At 35.0% G+C, this 17,836-nt stretch overlaps 1 protein-coding gene across 1 annotated transcript in view; it reads left to right on the forward strand.

The window, feature by feature from the left end:
* TRHDE (thyrotropin releasing hormone degrading enzyme) overlaps nt 1–17,836 on the forward strand; it is a 463,679-nt gene that overhangs the window by 251,105 nt on the left and 194,738 nt on the right. The window contains exon 6 of the mRNA XM_027874288.1: nt 3,683–3,820. Coding sequence (XP_027730089.1) covers nt 3,683–3,820 — 138 coding nt within the window. The remainder of the gene's footprint in view (nt 1–3,682; nt 3,821–17,836) is intronic.

Below are 17,836 nucleotides of genomic sequence, written 5' to 3' on the forward strand. Positions count from 1 at the left end.
TTTTCTAACCGTTTAAACATTCTAAATATTTTTCAATTCACTGAATTTCAAGGCAGAGACTGATTTGCTTAGGGTACACTCAGCATTTCAAGTCTCTTATGGGTATAATGTTTTCAGGCATGAATATTCTATACCTAAAATTCAACTGATATCATATAAAATACATCAAGGGAGCTGAAACTCTTAAATTACTGTTTTAAGACATTCATATCAAGGAATGAAGATAGATGGAGTTGATTAATTTATGATATATTTTAGTGTTTTATTTTTGATAAATATTAAAGTATTTTAAGACAAATAATTTTAAGTTTATCATATAATTTGTATTATAGTTTGATAATTGAAATTCCAAAATACATTGTGAACACACCTACAAATTATCACTTATGTCATTTAATCTACAATTTGACAATCGAATCTTAAATTGATTTTTGATATAGAAAAAAATGATCATAGGACAAGATGAAGTATAGCTGGACATTTAATATTCTCTTCTTATCCAGTTGCAAAGTAGCATTAATGTGCTTTCCCCAAAATTCATGAGCTTTATGTAGATACTGAAAAATCACAATTCCTTTTTTGTCTTTGAATTTTGAAGTGTTTAACTTTTGTCTCTAAATTCAGATCTAGAGGTGATATCTATCATTAAAAAATAAGGTGTGGTTTGTCTTATCTTTTTTGGGGAGGCGTAACTTAAGGCAATGTTGAGGCTGGCTTTTGTTTTTGAAAATTCAGGGTACTTGACCTTTTTTTTTTTTTTTTTTTTGCTATTCTGACATTAGTACTTTAAGAATCTGTGATTTCTTCAGCATGGGCATCTCCTTGCCACCAGTGTGGATCACAACCCCTTGACAATTTAGTAGATGGTCTTTGAGAATTACTGTGGCTGAAAAATTCATTACTCCGCAGCCAACTGGCTGATGAGCTTAGCATGATGATGAGCTTAGCTGATGCCCTTAGCTGGTCCTTGGACAATAAGAATGTAGCCTGTCTCCAGACCCACGTGCAAAACCTTTCCAGCTTGTTAGGACCTTCCAGAGCTTGTGCCCACTCTGGCATAGCTTTCAGGAGCATAGGCTTACCTCCACAGCAAGATAAAAAAATCAAGGTAGGGGTAGGGCTTTAGTGAAGGTCGGGCTATACTTACTCAAATACAATGATGAGATTTTGTTTGAAGAAATCTTGTTATTGTTACAAAGGGTAAGTTTGAATTATTTGAATATTTAAGGATTTTGGATTGCTAAAACTTGCCCTCTGAGATGCTGAACAACTACTCTGGTGCTGGTCAGTAATTTGAGTTTAACCATTAATAATTGATTCCTTTAGGGGAGCACAGGTTAGCAATCTGTCTTTTTATATACACATATACACATATATACATACATACACACACACACACACACACATATATATACATATATATATATATATATATGGAGAGAGAGAGAGAGATAGACAGAAACAGAGAGACAGGGAGTGACAGAGACAGACAGAGACAGACAGAGACAGATAAACAGACATGGAGACAAAAATGGAGCCAGAGAGAGAGAGATGGAAACAAAGAGATGGAAATAGAGAGAAAGAGAGAGACAGAGAAACACAGAGATAGTCAGAGAGACAGAAACAGAGTCATATAGAGATAGAGGGAGAGACAGAGAGGCAAAGACAAACAGATACACACAGAGACAGACAGAGACACAGTCAAGAGATAAAAATATAAGCTCTTTATTAGAATGTAGAATTAACATTTTCAATTAGTATGTAGACAATGGAAAGGCAACACAGCATAGTGGACATAAAATTGGCTTTGCAGCCATGAAGACCTGGGTTCAAGCCTTGCTTCTACAACCTAGAGGCTATATCACCCCTGAGCTAATTAATCATTTCTCTGCATCTCAGTGTCTCAGATAACTCTCTTATAAGTTGCAGAGAAAATACTGTTCTGCCTTGGGGGAGAGAGTTTCCTCAGCCAGGAATTCATTAGACCAGTGAAACATTGGCCCAGTACTTGTCCCCCATTTACCTGATAGCCACACATCTAATAGACTACCCCTTTGAACACAGTTTAATGTAACAAAAAATCCAGTCACTTTGAAGTTATCTTACTCTATGTGTTACCTAACTTTGCTTTTCTTTTGTCACTTTACTTCTCAATTACTGTTCTTCTTTATCCAATACTTGACAGAGGCATAAAACAAGCATGAGCCATCGTGGCATGGCCCCAGGGTGCCAATCTGTTGGACACAGGTCCGTGCCGCACACTCCTTGAACGGCCTTGTGCTCAGCCCTCTTCCTCCCGAGCGTCTGCCCTCTCCCACCCCAATGGAGTCCTGTCTCTCTGCAAGGCACAGTCAGCAGGATCCTGCAAGATGGACTGCCCCAATCATTCTGGGTACTAGCCCAGAATCAGCAGCCAATTGATGAATAAGAGTGATGGCCAGCTCTCTGCCTCCTCTCACTAAGCTTGCCAACAAAATTTACTCCTAAGTCAGCATCCTTGCTGCACTTATCCTATTGACAGAAAGCTTAGAGGCTTTAACTCCAGTGAGCTAGGCATGACTGAGTAACTTGGGCTCTAACTTTATGTCTGTAGTATTCATCATATTAATTAGGGGCAATTTTCACTCAACCCAGAGAGCAGAAGACTCTCTGTGCCGCACCCCTTCTTCTCAAAATGAAAACTCACAGGAATGCATACGTCTTGTCACGTGATTTTGTTTTTTTCTCTCCAGTTGAAAGCAGACTGGAAATGAGAAGGAAATGAGCTTTCTCTTGTCATCCTTATTTCCACTTTGGGTTTAACCTGCTTCTTATATCCTCTTTTCTCTTATTGAAGATCTTGATACAGTTGACCAGGGCAGTTGTTGGGAGCATTGCTGCTAAAACTCAGCCTGTTCCTAAGGAAAATTTCATTAAAGAGTCACCTTTTCTTTTTAAACATAAAAAACATTTTTAAACTTATGTAGAACATAAATGAATGAATGAAAATACATTTAAGTGCTTACTGTGTGCCAAGCACTGCCAAGAACACATCAAATGTCACAACACATTTTTAAACATACAGAGCAAATGAAAATATTTTAAAACAGTATATGAAAGAGAAACCGTTTAAAAATTTTCCATCTGTTTTGATATCTTCACAACACCGAGTAAATCATTTTACCAAGTACTTATTATTTTCTATACATATGCAGGTGTAGAGATATTACTTTTTCATTTAGTATATTTTCATAGTTATTACTATTTTCAATCCTAGCAAATATGCATATTTGTGCATATGTGTGTGGCATAAAGAGCATTGAAGCTGCTTAAATCAGGCCAGAGTGATGACAGCAGACTTACCTTAAACTTTAAGACTGACATTTCAGTCCTCACACTGCAGTGCACTGATGCAAATCAGTCGCTTCATTTACTTTTCTTATAAGTTGAGTTACCAAATTTTGAAATTTCATTTCCGCTGGATTTTGCTATACGTTTACCCAGAACCAACCCTTGCACACCAATTTTGCTTTCTCTTATATGCTGATTTCCTTTATCGGGGTCTTCGCAAAAGTTAATATTCACCATCAGAAGCCAGTCTTCTGTCATTTCTTAGTGATGCACATTATTTTTGTGTTGTTGTGAACAGAATGTACATAATTATACGTCACCCATGATATTACCCCATTTACTGTATTTGCAGGAAAAACAGAGATTTCTGACTGATGTGCTCCACGAAGTGATGCTACTTGATGGCCTGGCCAGTTCACACCCAGTATCCCAAGAAGTGATCCAGGCCACTGACATCGACCGGGTTTTTGACTGGATCGCATATAAAAAGGTGGGTATAGATAAAGCACATGCCAGTTCCATTATGTGGCCATCGTGGCACCATACTGTACTTTGTTGTTGTCATTGTTGCTATTGTTGCGTCAATAAAATAGAGATGATAAAACTTTTTAGGATTTGGAAGGATAAGAAAATTGATGTTTAAACTCAAGATCTTTGGACAAATCATGTTTAAAAAATTTGAGAGACATAATTTCTGGATAATGAATCATCTTATTAATAATACTAGCATTTTAATAAAAGGTTAGTGGCACTCTTGAATGCCAAAGATAATCATGGCGACAGGCTCAAGGCTTAAATGCCCTTGGAAAAAGGGTGTTCCTGAGGACAATAATCAACTCTGATTGGTTAACAATGAAGGAGAGGATGAATATTACAATGAGGGGCTGGACCTATTCTAATGAACTTCGATTATATCATTTACTGCTAAGTTACCCAGACTCTGGCAAACTATTCAAAGAATTTATCCCCACCCAAACCTGAGTAGCAGGTTGGATGGGGTCTGACCAAGATTGAGGAGAGTTAATTCTGTCTCATTATCGGTAATGTCCTTTAAGAGACTGAAATTTGAAATAAGGACTATAGAAAAAAGGGGAACTCTGGATCTTCCCCAATCATTGGTTATTAATAATCATTTCTCTCAAGAGTATGTTTCCATTGTCTTTTTTTTTAAGATTGCTGACGTATTTGGCAATGGTATATACCTCTCACCTGGTTAATCTGGATAGTTTGTTCAGAAAGATGTGGGCTAGTATGATAAGATATGTGCATTTTCTTCACTTGGTCGTGTGAGTAATGTTAAATAGAGGAAATATTTTTTTTAAATTATAAGCCTAATGCATTGAAGGATAAGAAGTACGAAGCATAATTTTGTAGGAGAGGCTTGGAATTAAAAACAATACTTTTTAACTGGTAGTTTGAGCCCGAGCAAAGAATTAAGTGTGATCCTAGGCCCCATTGTGATTTAAAATGGAATAGTTACTTTTCCACGTATGAATTACCAACTATTAGATACAGAAATTTTTAGCAACTCAATTTTGAAGTATAATGTTGGGATTATATTAATAAATCATCTTAGATAGTGTGAATAGAGTTAAAATCCATGATAGTACTGTATCCCTTAGTGATAGTTTAATGTTTGAGGATTTCAGATTAAATTTTTGTTCTTAAAATTGTTATGATTGATTAAGATTAGGGTGGATAGGAATGATACTTGAGATATTGAATTATACATTCAATCATTATTTCTGGTGAGTACTAGTGGGGATGATGACGATGATGACGATGCTGATGATGATGATGAATTATCATCATTATCAAAATTGTTGATCCTCTCTATCCATTGCTTGGTCAATAACTCTTCTCCTATTCATAATTGTGTAAAGTATCACCTTCCATGCTCTTCTATTTGTTAAGGTGATATTGCCTTTCGCTTCTATATCAGGTTTCCATTTGGAGTTTATTGCAGTATATTGTGTAAAATTTCGGTCTAAACCAATTTTCTGTCACTCTGCTTTCCAGTTTTTCTAGCAGTTCTCATTGAAATTTAGTTGTTGGTGTCCTTGGTTTTGTTAGAAGCTATGTTACTATGTTCATCTACTTCTATGTCTTTTGTACCTAATCTGTTGTACTGATTGAGTTATCTATTTTTTAAACAGTACTAAATAGTTTTAATGATTACTGTTTTGTAGTATAGTTTGAAATATGATACTGCTAGGTCTATATCTTTCCCTCCCATCTATTTTTTCTTTTGGTCATTATTACTCTTGAGATTATTTACCTTTTGTTTCTTTAGCTTGATTAACTTTTTTTCTTATTCTATAAAGCAACCCCTTAGAAGTTTTGATTGATACAGTACTGAATATGGAAATCATTTTAACTAAGGTCATTTATATTGCATTGGAATAGTCCAACTGTGAACATTAGGATCTTTCCAATTACTTGAGTCTTCCCTAATTTATGTTTTTATTTCTGTCTCTGTTTCAAAATTGTTTTCACGTAATTCCTCTGTCTTTCTTGATAGGTAGACACCCTGATAATTTATACATACTGTTTTAAAACTGAAATTTCATTTTCTCTTTCTGCTGGGTTTTCTTGCATAATATGAAGAAAGGCTGATGATTTTATGAGTTTAATTTATGTTCTACTACTTTACTGCAGCTATTGTTTCATTTGGTCTTTAAGTTATATCGCTGTGACTTCCCTAAACAAACTCATATCTGCAGAAAATAGAGATTTTGTATCTTCTTTGCCAGTGTTAATTCCCTTAATTTCTTTTCATTGTTTTAGTACTATAGGTAGAATTTATGGAATTATATCAATTAATAGTAGTTAAAATATATATACTTGCTTTACCCTGGATCTTATTGAAATCACCTTTAATATTTCTATGTTATAGGTGGTGATAGCGCCTGGCTTTAGATAGATACTACTTACCACAATTAGGAAACAAGCATTTTTCTATGCTTTTCCTAAGTTTTTCTCATAAATAGTTGTTGAATTTTATTTAAAAATTAGTTTTCTGCAGTTATTGATATATTTAAGTGATTTCCGGTTGCTTTTTGTGTTAAACATGGTCTGTTATATTAAATCTTTCCCTACCATAGAGCTATCCTTGTATTCCTCAGAAAAGTCCAACTTTGACATGGTGTATATAATCTTTTAAACACATTGTGTATAGTTTCCTTGATAATATTTTATTCAGTAGTTTACTTTGATATTCAATAGAGATATTGGTCTATACGTAGTAAGTATTCTTTATAAAATTTTATTTTACATGTAAATTTTTAAAAATTTGCTTTTTTAAAAAAATTGACTTGCAAATTCTTTTCCTCCCTCCCCTCTTTCCCCCTTGAAGAGGCAAGCGATTTGATATCAATTTTACACGTGAAGTCTGCAAAGCATATTTTTATATTTAACCATGTTGCAAAAGAAAACAGACCAGAAAGAAAAAAACAAGAAAAATAAAGAAAGTTAAAAAAAAGTATGGTTAGATCTGCATTTAGAGTCCATCAATTCTTTCTCTGGAGGTAGATAGCATTTTTAAAAATAAGTGCTTTACAATTCTCTTAGATCACTGTATTGATAAGAATAGCTAAGTCATTCACAGTTGATCATTGTACATTATTACTATTATTATGCACGATGTTCTCTGCACTTCATTTTGCATCAGTTCCTATATATCTTCCCAGGTTTTTCTGAAACCATCCTGCTCATCATTTCTTATAGCACAGAAGTAATCCATCACAACCATATTGCACAATTTGTTCAGCCATTTCCCAATTGATGGGCATTCCCTCAATTTTCAAGTCTTTGCTACCACAAAAAGAGGTGCTATATTTTTGTACATACAAGTCTTTTTTTTTTCCTTTTCTTTGATCTCTTTGGGAAACGGACTTTGTAGTGATATTGCTGGGTCAAAGGATATGCATAGTTGTATACCCCTTTGGCCATAGTTCCAAATTGTTCTCCAGAATGGTCGGATCAGTTCACAACTCTGCCAGCAGTGCATTAGTGTCTCAATTTTTCTACATTTCTTCCAACATTGGTAATTTTCCTTTTCTGTCATATTAGTCAACCTGATAGGCATGAGGTGGTGGTTCAGAGTTTTGCATTTCTTTAATCAATGGTGATTTCAAGCATTTTTTTCATATGACCATAGATGGCTTGGATTTCTTCATCTGAAAACTGCCTGTTAATGTCTTTTGACCATTTATCAATTGGGGAATAGCTTTTATTTTTATAAATTTGGCTCAGAAGGCAGAGCCAAGATGGCAGAATAGTCAGGGACTCACCTGAGCTCTTCCCCAAAGCTGTCCAAATACCTATAAAAATGACTCTAAACAAATTCTGAAGCAACAGAACCCACAAAAAGACAAAGTAAAACAAATTTCCAGACCAAGGCAAAATGGAAGGTTGGCAGGAAAGGTCTGATGCACCATGGTGAAAGAGGAGTGAAGTCCATAGCTGTTTTCAGACCTCTCAGCCCACAGATGCCAAAGACAACTTAGAAGGTCAGCAGGAAAGGTCTGTCTCACCTGGGTGATAGAGGAGTGCAGTCCAGCACAGACCCCACCAGTACAGCCCTGGCCACAGCAAACCAGGAGGAGGCCTAGGGAGTGATTGAATCAGCAGTGACTGCTTCTGGAGCTCTCAGCCTACAGACAGTAATGAGGTTGAATAACTGTTCAGAAGGAGATTACAGGGGTCTCTTTGCTAGCACTGAAGCAGCACTCTGTTGATTTGTCCATACTCAGATCTGGTTTACAGTCCTGGATGACAGTCCCAGGAAGAGAAGGAGCACTAGTATAACAGAGCTTGTGGCCACAGTGGAGGGGGGACCCTTCTCACAGTTCCAGGGTAGAAAAGAGTGCTTGTGGTCATTCACAGACCTGTGCACAGGCCAGGAGAGTACTAAATACCTCTCCTTAGATCATATCACCTTGAAAGAACTGAAAACTTACTGGTAACTAGAAGTAACTCTGAAAACAGCTGCATAAAACCCCTGAAGCTTGGGACAGCTACTTTAACATAGAGTTAAAAGTCAACTAATAGGCTAGGAAAATGAGCAAACAAGAGAAAAAAAAAACTCTGACTCTTGAAAGTTACTATGGTGACAAGGAAAATCAAAACACACTCAGAAGAAGACAACAAAGTCAAAGCTCTTACATCAAAAACCTCCAAGAAAAATATGAATTAGCTTTAGGCCATGGAAGAACTCAAAAAGAATTTTGAAAATTAAGTAAGAGAAGTAAAGGAAAAATTGGGACAAGAAATGAGAGTGATGCAAGAAAATCATGAAAAATGAGTCAACAGCTTGGTAAAAGAGACCCAAAAAGATACTGAAGAAAATAACATCTTAAAAAACAGACTAAGCCAAATGATAAAAGAGGTCAAAAAAGGTAATGAGGAGAAAAATGCCTTTAAAAGCAGAATTGGCCAAATGGAAAAAGAGGTCCAAAAGCTCACTGAAGAAAATGATTCCTTAAAAATAAGAATGGAGCAAACGGAAGCTAATGACTATATGAGAAATTAAGAAACAATAAAACAAAACCAAAAGAATGAAAAAAATAGAAGACAATGTGAAATATATCATTGGAAAAACAACTGATTTGGAAAATAGATCCAGGGTCTATTTATAATTTAACAATTATTGGACTACCTGAAAGCCATGATCAAAAAAAGAGCCTGGACATGATCTTTCCAGAAATTATCAAAGAAAAATGCCCTGATATTTTAGAACCAGAGGGCAAAATAGAATTTAAAAGAATCCACTAATCACCTCCTGAAAGAGATCTCAAAATGAAAACTGCCAGGAGTATCATGGCCAAATTCCAGACCTTTCAGGTCAAGGAAAAAGTGTTGCAAGCAGCCAAAAAGAAACAATTCAAGTATCATGGAACCACAGTCAGTACAACACAATATTTAGGAGGTTCTACATTAAAGGATCTGAGGGCTTGGAATATGATATTTCAGAGAGCAAATTAGCTAGGATTACAACCAAGAACCACTTACCTAGCAAAACTGAGTATAATCCTTCAGGGGAAAAATGGTCATTCAATGAGATAGAAGACTTTCAAGCATTAATGATAAAAGGACCAGAGCTGAATAGAAAATTTGACTTTCAAATTACTGGAGAGAAGCATAAAAAGGTAAACAGAAAAGAGAAATCATAAAGGACTTAATAAGGTTAAACTGATTGCATTCGTACATGGAAAGATGATATTTTTAACTCATAAGATCTTTCTCGTTATTTGGGTAGTTAGAAGGAGTACATATATATATAATATATATATAATATATATATTATATATATAATATATATTATATGTATATATATATAAGGCACAGGTATGAGTTAAATATGAAGGGATGATATCTAAAAACTTAAATTAAGGTGTAAGAGAGGAATGTACTGGGAGAAATGAAAAGGGAGAGATAGAATAGGGTAAATCATCTCATATAAAAGAGGCCAGAAAAAGCTTTTACATGACAGGGGAAGAGTGGGGAGGTGAGGGGACTGAGTGAACCTTACTCCCATCAGAATTGGCTCAAAGACGGAATGACATACACACTCAATTGAGTAGAGACATTTATCTTACCCTACAGGAAAGTAGGAGGGGAAGGGGATAAGAGAAAGAAGGAGGTAACAAAAGGGAGGGCAGATTGGGAGAGGGGGTAGTCAGAAGCAAAATACTTTTGAGGAGGGACAGGGTGAAAGGAGAGAGAGAATAGAATAAATGGGGGGGATAGGATGGCGTGACATACAGTTAGCAATAGTAACTGAAAAAAAAATTGAAGCAAGTTTCTCTGAAAAAGGCCTTATTTCTCAAACATATAGAGAACTGAGTCAAATTTATCAAAGAAAGTGCCATTCCCCATTTGATAAATGATCAAAAGATATGATCAGTTTTCAGATGAAGTAATCAAAGCTATCTATAACCATGTGAAAAATACTCTCACTATTGATTGGAGAAATGCAAATTAAAACAATTCTGAGGTATTACCTCATACTTATTAGATTGGCTAATAGGACAGAAAAAGTAAATGACAAATGTTGGAGGGGATGTGAGAAAAATGAGACTTCAATGCATTGTTGTTGGAGTTGTGAATTGATTCAGCCATTCTGTAGAGCTATTTGGAACTATGCCCAAAGTGCTATAAAACCATGCATACCCTTTGACCTAGCAATAGCACTACTAGGTCTGTATCCCAAAAGAGATAAAAAAACAGAAATATATACAAAAATATTTATAGCAGCTCTTTTCTGGGGGCAAAGAATCAGAAATTGAGGGGATGTTCATCAATTGGAGAATGGCTGAACAAGTTGTGGTATGTGTTTATGATGGAATGCTATTATACTGTAAGAAATGATGAGCAGGAGTCTCTCAGAAAAACCTGGAAAGACTTGCATGGGCTGATGCAAAGCGAAATGTACTGCGTACAAAGTAACAGTAATATTGTAAGATGATCAGCTGTGAATGACTTAGCTATTCTCAGCAATACAATGATCCAAGACAGCTCTAAAGGATTTAGGATAAAAAATGCTGCCCATCCCCAGAGAAAGAACTGATGGTATCGGAATACAGATTGAAACATACCTTTTTAACTTTATTTTTTTAAATTTTTTTGTCTATGTTTTCTTTCACAACATGACTCTTATGGGTGTTTTGTATTACTACACATGTATAACCTATATCGAATTGCTTGCTTTCTCAATAAGGAGGGGTGGAGAGGGAGGAAGAGATAGAATTTGGAACTCAAAGTTTTAAATTTGAATGTTAAAAATTGTTTTTACGTGTAATTGGGGAAAATAAAAATAGAAAAAATAAAGGACAAACAACAAAAATAAATTAATAAATTTGACTCAGTTCTCTATATATTTGAGAAATTAATCCTTTATTAGAGAGACTTGCTTAAATCCACCCCACTTCCATTTCTGCTTCCCTTTTATTCTTGGCTGAATTGGTTTCTTTTGTGCAAAACCTTTTCAATTTAATGTAACCAAAGTATCCATTTTACATCCAATAATGCCCTCTGTCTCTTGTTTGGTCATAAATTCTTCCATTATCTGTAGATCTTACAGATAAAATTTTCCATGCTCTCCTAATTTGCTTATAGTATCATTTTTATGTTTAAATCGTGTTCCCATTTTGACCTTATCTTGGTATATGATGTGAGATGTTGATCTATACTTAGTTTCTGTGACACTGTTTTCCAATTTTCCCAGCAATTTTTGACAAATGGTAAGTTCTTACCCCAAAAGCTTGGATCTTTGGGTTTATCAAAGACTAGATTACTATGGTCATTTACTACTGTATATTGTGTGTAATCTATTCCACTGATGCACCACTCTATTTCTTAACCAGTACCAGAATGTTTTGTTGATCACTGCTTTGTAGTAGATTTTGAAATTTTGTACTACTAGGCCACCTTTCTTCACCATAGTAAGTATTTTTGCTGTAGACTGGGGTCCATGAACTCAAAAAAAATTTTTGATATCTTCATTTTAAAAAAATTGGTTTCCTTATCAAAATTTTTATGCATTTTATTTTATGCATTTAAAAATATTGTTCTGAGAAGTAGCCTATGGGGTTCACTTTGCTGCCAAAGAGGTTCATGATACACATAAAAAGATTAAGACTGCCTAGTCTGTAGTATATTTTTATCTTTTCCCTCTGCATTTTCTTTCCTGTTTTAGTCATCTGTACCTTACGTGTCTCATTGAAGCAGTTTGATAACATAGCTTCTTTCTGAATTTTTCTTAAAAAGTATACATTAAAATAATTTTATTTGAAAGTGTAAAAGAATTCAATTATAAATTCATCTGGTTCTATACTTCCCCCCTTTTGCCCTCTTATCTCCTCTGAGAGGTTCTTTATGACTTAATCCCCCGCCCCCAAGATTGGGTTTTTAGAAATGCCCTATTTCTTTTCCTGGTAATCTGGATGTTTTATATTTTTGTTAAATATTCATCCATTTCACTTGTTATCAGTTTTATTGCTTATGATTGGCTGACAAAATTTCTAATAATTTTATTTCCTTTGATAAGAATTTTCCTTTTTCATTTTTGATACTGTCAATTTGGTTTTCCTTTTTTCAAAAACATAGAATTCAGTAAAGTTCTGTGTATTTTCTTAGTATTTTTCTTTAAAAAACCAACTCTTAACATTCTTTGTATTATTCATTGTCTATCTTTTTTAACTTCTAAATTCATCCATTTGATTTTCAGACTTTTTATTTTTACATGTAGTCATTTATTTGTTATGCTTTATAGTTCAGTAACTAATCAAATCCTTTCTTCAAACGGTCTCTGTTGATTATAACCTGGTTGCATTGTTGTTAGTCAAAGATGTATTTAATACTTCTGTTTTTCTACATTTGTTTACAAGGTTTTTGTGTACTTGTACATGATTAATTTTCATAAGTGTTTCATTCACAGATAAGAAGAATGTAAACTTTTGTTTTCCTTTCAGCAGTTATCATAGATCTATAATATCTAACTTCAAAAATCATAATTAGTATATATGTATGCACATACAGACATCTCTAATCTCTCTCTTAAACTCCAATCCTGTATGCATGCATGTATGTATGTATCTAGTAGTGGAATCTCTGGGCTGAAAAGTATGGACAGTTTAGCAACTTTATTTGCATAATTCCAAATTGCTTTCCAAACTAATTGTACCAATTCATAGTTCTACCAATGGTGCACTAGTGTGCCTACCTTCCCACAAAAACATCAAATGTTGACTATTCCCATCTCTTGTCATTTTTGTTAATCTGTAGTATGTGAGGTGAAACACTAGGGCTGTTTTGATTTGCATTTCTCTTATTATTTGGGGATTTGGAGTATTCTTTCATTCCTTGTTAATGGTTTTCAGTACTTCTTTTGAGAACTTTTCATATCCTTTGAACGATTGTCAGTTTGGAAGTGGCTGCTGGATACACATGTGCACACACACACACACATATGTTGATTTTTTATATATTTTAGATACCAAATGCTTATTAAAATAATTCAATGTATTTTTCGCATTTAAGTTCTTTCCTTCATATCCTAGGTATATTAATTTTGTTCATTTAGTAATTTCATGAAACCAAAGTTACCAGTTTTACATTTTGTATTTCTCTCTATCCCTTGGTTGGTTAAGAATATGTCTCCTATCCGTGTCCATATATCATATAATTCTCTTCTAATTAAAAAAAAATTATGGCATTTAATCACATATTCACTTAAATGTATTGGGTAATATAATTTAATGTGGTGATTTAAGCTTAATATCTGCCAGACCACTTTGTAGTTTCCCTAACATTTTGATCAAATTGGGAGTTCTTTCCTAAGGAATTTATGTTTTCTAGTTTGTGGAACACTGGGTTTTTGATTTCCATTGTTTTCCCTATCCCTTGTTCAGTCTGCTCTCTTCATCTACTCTCTATTTTTTAACTAGTACCAAATGTTTTTGATGATTGCTACTTTACAATATATTTTGAGGTGTGGAGGTATTATTTCCTTTTATCCCTACTTATTTTCAGTATTTCTCTTGATATTCTATATCTTTTATTTTTCTCAAAATAAATGTTATTATTTTATTGAATTCTGTAAAGTATCCCTTTGATAATTTGATTGCATAGCATTAAAACTGTAGATTAACTTAGGGAGTAAAGTCATTTTTATTATGTTGGCATAGCCTAGCCACAGGTACCGAATATTCATCTGTTTATGTTCAGATAATTTATACATTTTTAGTTATTTGGAATGGGATTTTCCATTCTATTATTGCCTCTTGGATTTTCTTATTATTATATAAAAATGCTTTTGCTTTTTAAGGGTTTATTTTGTAGCTTGCAACTTTGCTGAATCTATTTTCTCAATTAGTATCTTTGTTGCTTCTATACAATATAGTAAGTAAACCATCATATTATTAACAAATAGGAATAGTTTTATCTCTTCTTTGCCTATCTTTATGCCCTTAATTTTTTTTCTTTTGCTAGCATTTCCAGAACCTTATCAAATAATATTGAGGAGAGTGGACATCCTTAATTTATTCCCATATTTATTGGGGAAGATCCTAGTGTATCCCCACTGTTTGTGACACTTGCTTTTGGATTCATATAGATATTTTGATGATATTTGAAAAAAGGTCCTTATCAGGTTTTCAGAAATGAAGCATTGTGCCGGACCAAGAGATGGGAGAGTAGACAACTCTAGATGCTTAATAAAGTCAGAAAAATCAAGAAGAATAGTTTGAAGAAATAACCAGAATTGAGTTTGTTTGTTTGTATTAAGTTAGAGGCCAAACTCAGCATTTTATAGACAAAGAGTAAGGAGACATAGAAAAGGAGTGATTAAACTTGATTAGGCAATGAAGCACTTAGTAAGTGCAAAGATTTGTCAGGCATCTTGCTAAGCCCTAGGATACAAGAACAAGAAAGGAAGTCAGCCCTATTGTCAAGAAGTTTATATTCTAATGGGGTATGATAACACATAATGGTGAGCTGGAAAGCTAGGGGTGAGGTGGATGGAAAGAAGATACCTGAATTGGGGCAAGGAAGCTGATATGCAGGTGGATCAGAGCAGAAAGTAACCTGGAAGTGAAATTGAGTACTATGGCTAGGTCTTCTCATGATATGGCAGTCCCATTCCAGGATGAAGACAATATTGTTGAAGTAGGCTCTTGCCCAGGGTCACACAGCTAAGTAAGTGTTATCTGTCTGAGGCGAGAGTTGAACTTAGGTCCTCCTGACTCCAAAGCCTGAGCTCTATCCACTGTGCCTCCTAGCTGCCCTCGGGGTTAGCTCTTAAAGGAATAGGGAAGGGATGTCACATGGGGCACAATGTGAGGAGTGGCTTCCTTTGTCCTTCCCTGAACCATGCTGACTTTCTATTCTTTCTGATGTCTTTACTGCTGTGGCTAGCTTGCTATAATTTCTTTTTACCTAGTACTTTTTTAAGGCTAACCAAGCATTTGGATTTCTCTGTCTTTGTAGAATTCCCCCAGTAGAATGCTTTGTTTGCGTTTGATTATAGAACAGGGCAGATATAACTTTCTATTCTTGGGTCACCAGTGGCACTTGCTGCTCATTTCTTTTTGACATCATTTTCCCCTTGCTTTTCAAGCCACAAAATGATTCCTTGACTTAGACATTGAAAGAAATTCTAGGGACTTCCATCTCTTCCTGACCGGAACAATAAGAGGTCATCTTTCTTGCTGAGCCAGCAGAACCTCAAATGCTCTCTTTGTTCGTTGATTTTGATGCTAGCGGCTACAGATTTGATTAGCTGTCTGATATTTGAGTAGGTGTTTACACTTTGTTCAGTAACACTGGATGATATTAGTTGTTTTAGTCTCAATTACAAATCAGAACCTTTGAGACTCAGCAAAGATATTAGCAAAGGTAAACCTTTCTGCATTGTCTGGAAACATCTGAGCTTTTTCTTTAAGCTTTCTTCTAAAGGCTCCTAAGTAGACACATTTGAACAATATTGATGTTTATACTAATATCACTCTATCAGCAAATAAAAGCACATTAGTACAGTTTATTGATTTCACCTTCATTCATTTATGATCATTAATTTTCTTTCCTTTGGAAGAATGAACATATTCCTTTGGTCTAATGGTACCCTTGGGAACAATTTGTAGTTTACACAAAGGCTAATTTTAGAGTAAGAAGATGTCTATTCATGTGTTATATGTACAATTTAATCAAAATTTAGTATGTAGAACATTTCTTAAAATAAGTGTTGTATCAAATCTAAAACATTTGATTTTTTAAATTAATTTGATGGTTCATTTGCTGGGTGCAGAGGGGCATAATGGTAAGAGTGTTGACCTGGGTTCATATCCTGACTCTGGTGTGACCTTCGGTAAGTCACGCTCTGAGCCTGTTTGCTTACCTAGAAGTTATCTTGGAGTAGGTCCGAGTTCCCTTTTAGATCTGCAATTCTCTGATCTTCTGATCTCAACCTTATTCACTACTTATACTATCAGCTGACTCTAGAAATCCTGTAGGGAGAAAAAGAAAATAACTACATTTAGTCCTTTAGACTAATTGTGTGGACTCCAGTTTCTGGCCCTCTTAACACTGTGGAGATTCTTCAAACAGTAGTGCCTTTTTTTTTCTTTTTGTGAGAAGACTCTGCTTTATCTTAAGTGGATAATTTCTTTGCAAATTCTATAGAATGAAAAGTTCTTAGAGTTTCTTTTAAACTGGTCTGTAATTGTAATTTAAGGACTTAATTTTCTCATTATAGATTGTTCAGTCCTGACATTCCTGTTTCATTATGAGTTGTCTTCCTTATAATCCATCCCATTTCATTATTTTAAGGCAGGCCTGCACAACTTGCAGCCATCAGGCCACTTACAGACCTCAGGCTACTTGTGGCATGCCAAAGGATTTCGGGTGGCTCCAGAAAAATGTAGAGGAAAACATCCTTTGTGTGTAAAGAGGATCCTTTGGCATACCACAAGTTGTGTGGGCCTGTATTAAGGTGGTGTTAGCTCATGTAATGCTATTATGTTGAAGACAACTTAGAAAAACACCAGAAAATAATTTAATTTATAAATTTTGTATCATACATCCTTCCCTAACTTTGATTGCCTCTTATGTGTCTTCACACATAATTTTCCAAATCAAACACATCCTTCAAATGCCTAAGAGAACAGTGGTCCAGTCACCTGCTGGGGTAGCTGAAAAATAATCTCTGAGTGAGATTGTGTGAAGTGGATGAGCAGAACAATTAAATGAGAACATCAGGGGGTTAAGTTCAATGATAATGTTCTTGTTGGGTGTTGCTTTTGATGTGTGTCCTGAGTTTTAATTAGGATTCTCCTTTTCTTTTTACTGGTACCGCAGACTATGGGAAATCCGGTCAGTCAGTTACAGTCATCTGGCAGTGAGCAGCATAGCTCTGTGAAAAGAATGTTAGGCCAAATCATTTTCATGTGTTCACTGATAAAGTCATTGGTCTTGTAGATGATGGAGATGCAATGTGCACAACACATCTGGACATTATATAGTCCTTCATTTATGTCTCAAGTAGTTTTTTTATTGTCTGGGTTTGGAAGTTGGAGGTGAAAAATGAGAGGGGGAGTCATTTCTTCTGGCTCCTACTCTGGTAATGTGGGCCTATGGTGTTTTTTTTTTCTTCTTACTTTGGGCAGGATCTACGCCCTAGTTATCACCTTTGACACCTCAACTATAGAAAGATTTCTCTGTGCTTACTCTCAGGGAAGGAGGAGATAATAGGGAAGGAAGAAGCCCATTCTTTTACCAAACAACAGTGAGCAGTGATTTGCTTTTACTTAGGGCAAGAGCCTTGACTCAGTTTTATGTGCTTTGAGAGATTTATAAAAAAAAAACAAATAAATATTATTTTCTCTCATATCATTTCCTGAGCTCCTAGTGGGTATCCAGGTTTGCCAGCAATTAAGTTTAGCCTATATATCAATGTTCCTCTCCTAGCAGCTCTTTACAATAATGAAACTCACTCATACCTCAAAACAAA

The sequence above is a fragment of the Vombatus ursinus genome, unplaced genomic scaffold, assembly GCF_900497805.2.
Source record: "Vombatus ursinus unplaced genomic scaffold, bare-nosed wombat genome assembly UNPS02003292.1, whole genome shotgun sequence".
NCBI classification, from domain to species: domain Eukaryota; kingdom Metazoa; phylum Chordata; class Mammalia; order Diprotodontia; family Vombatidae; genus Vombatus; species Vombatus ursinus.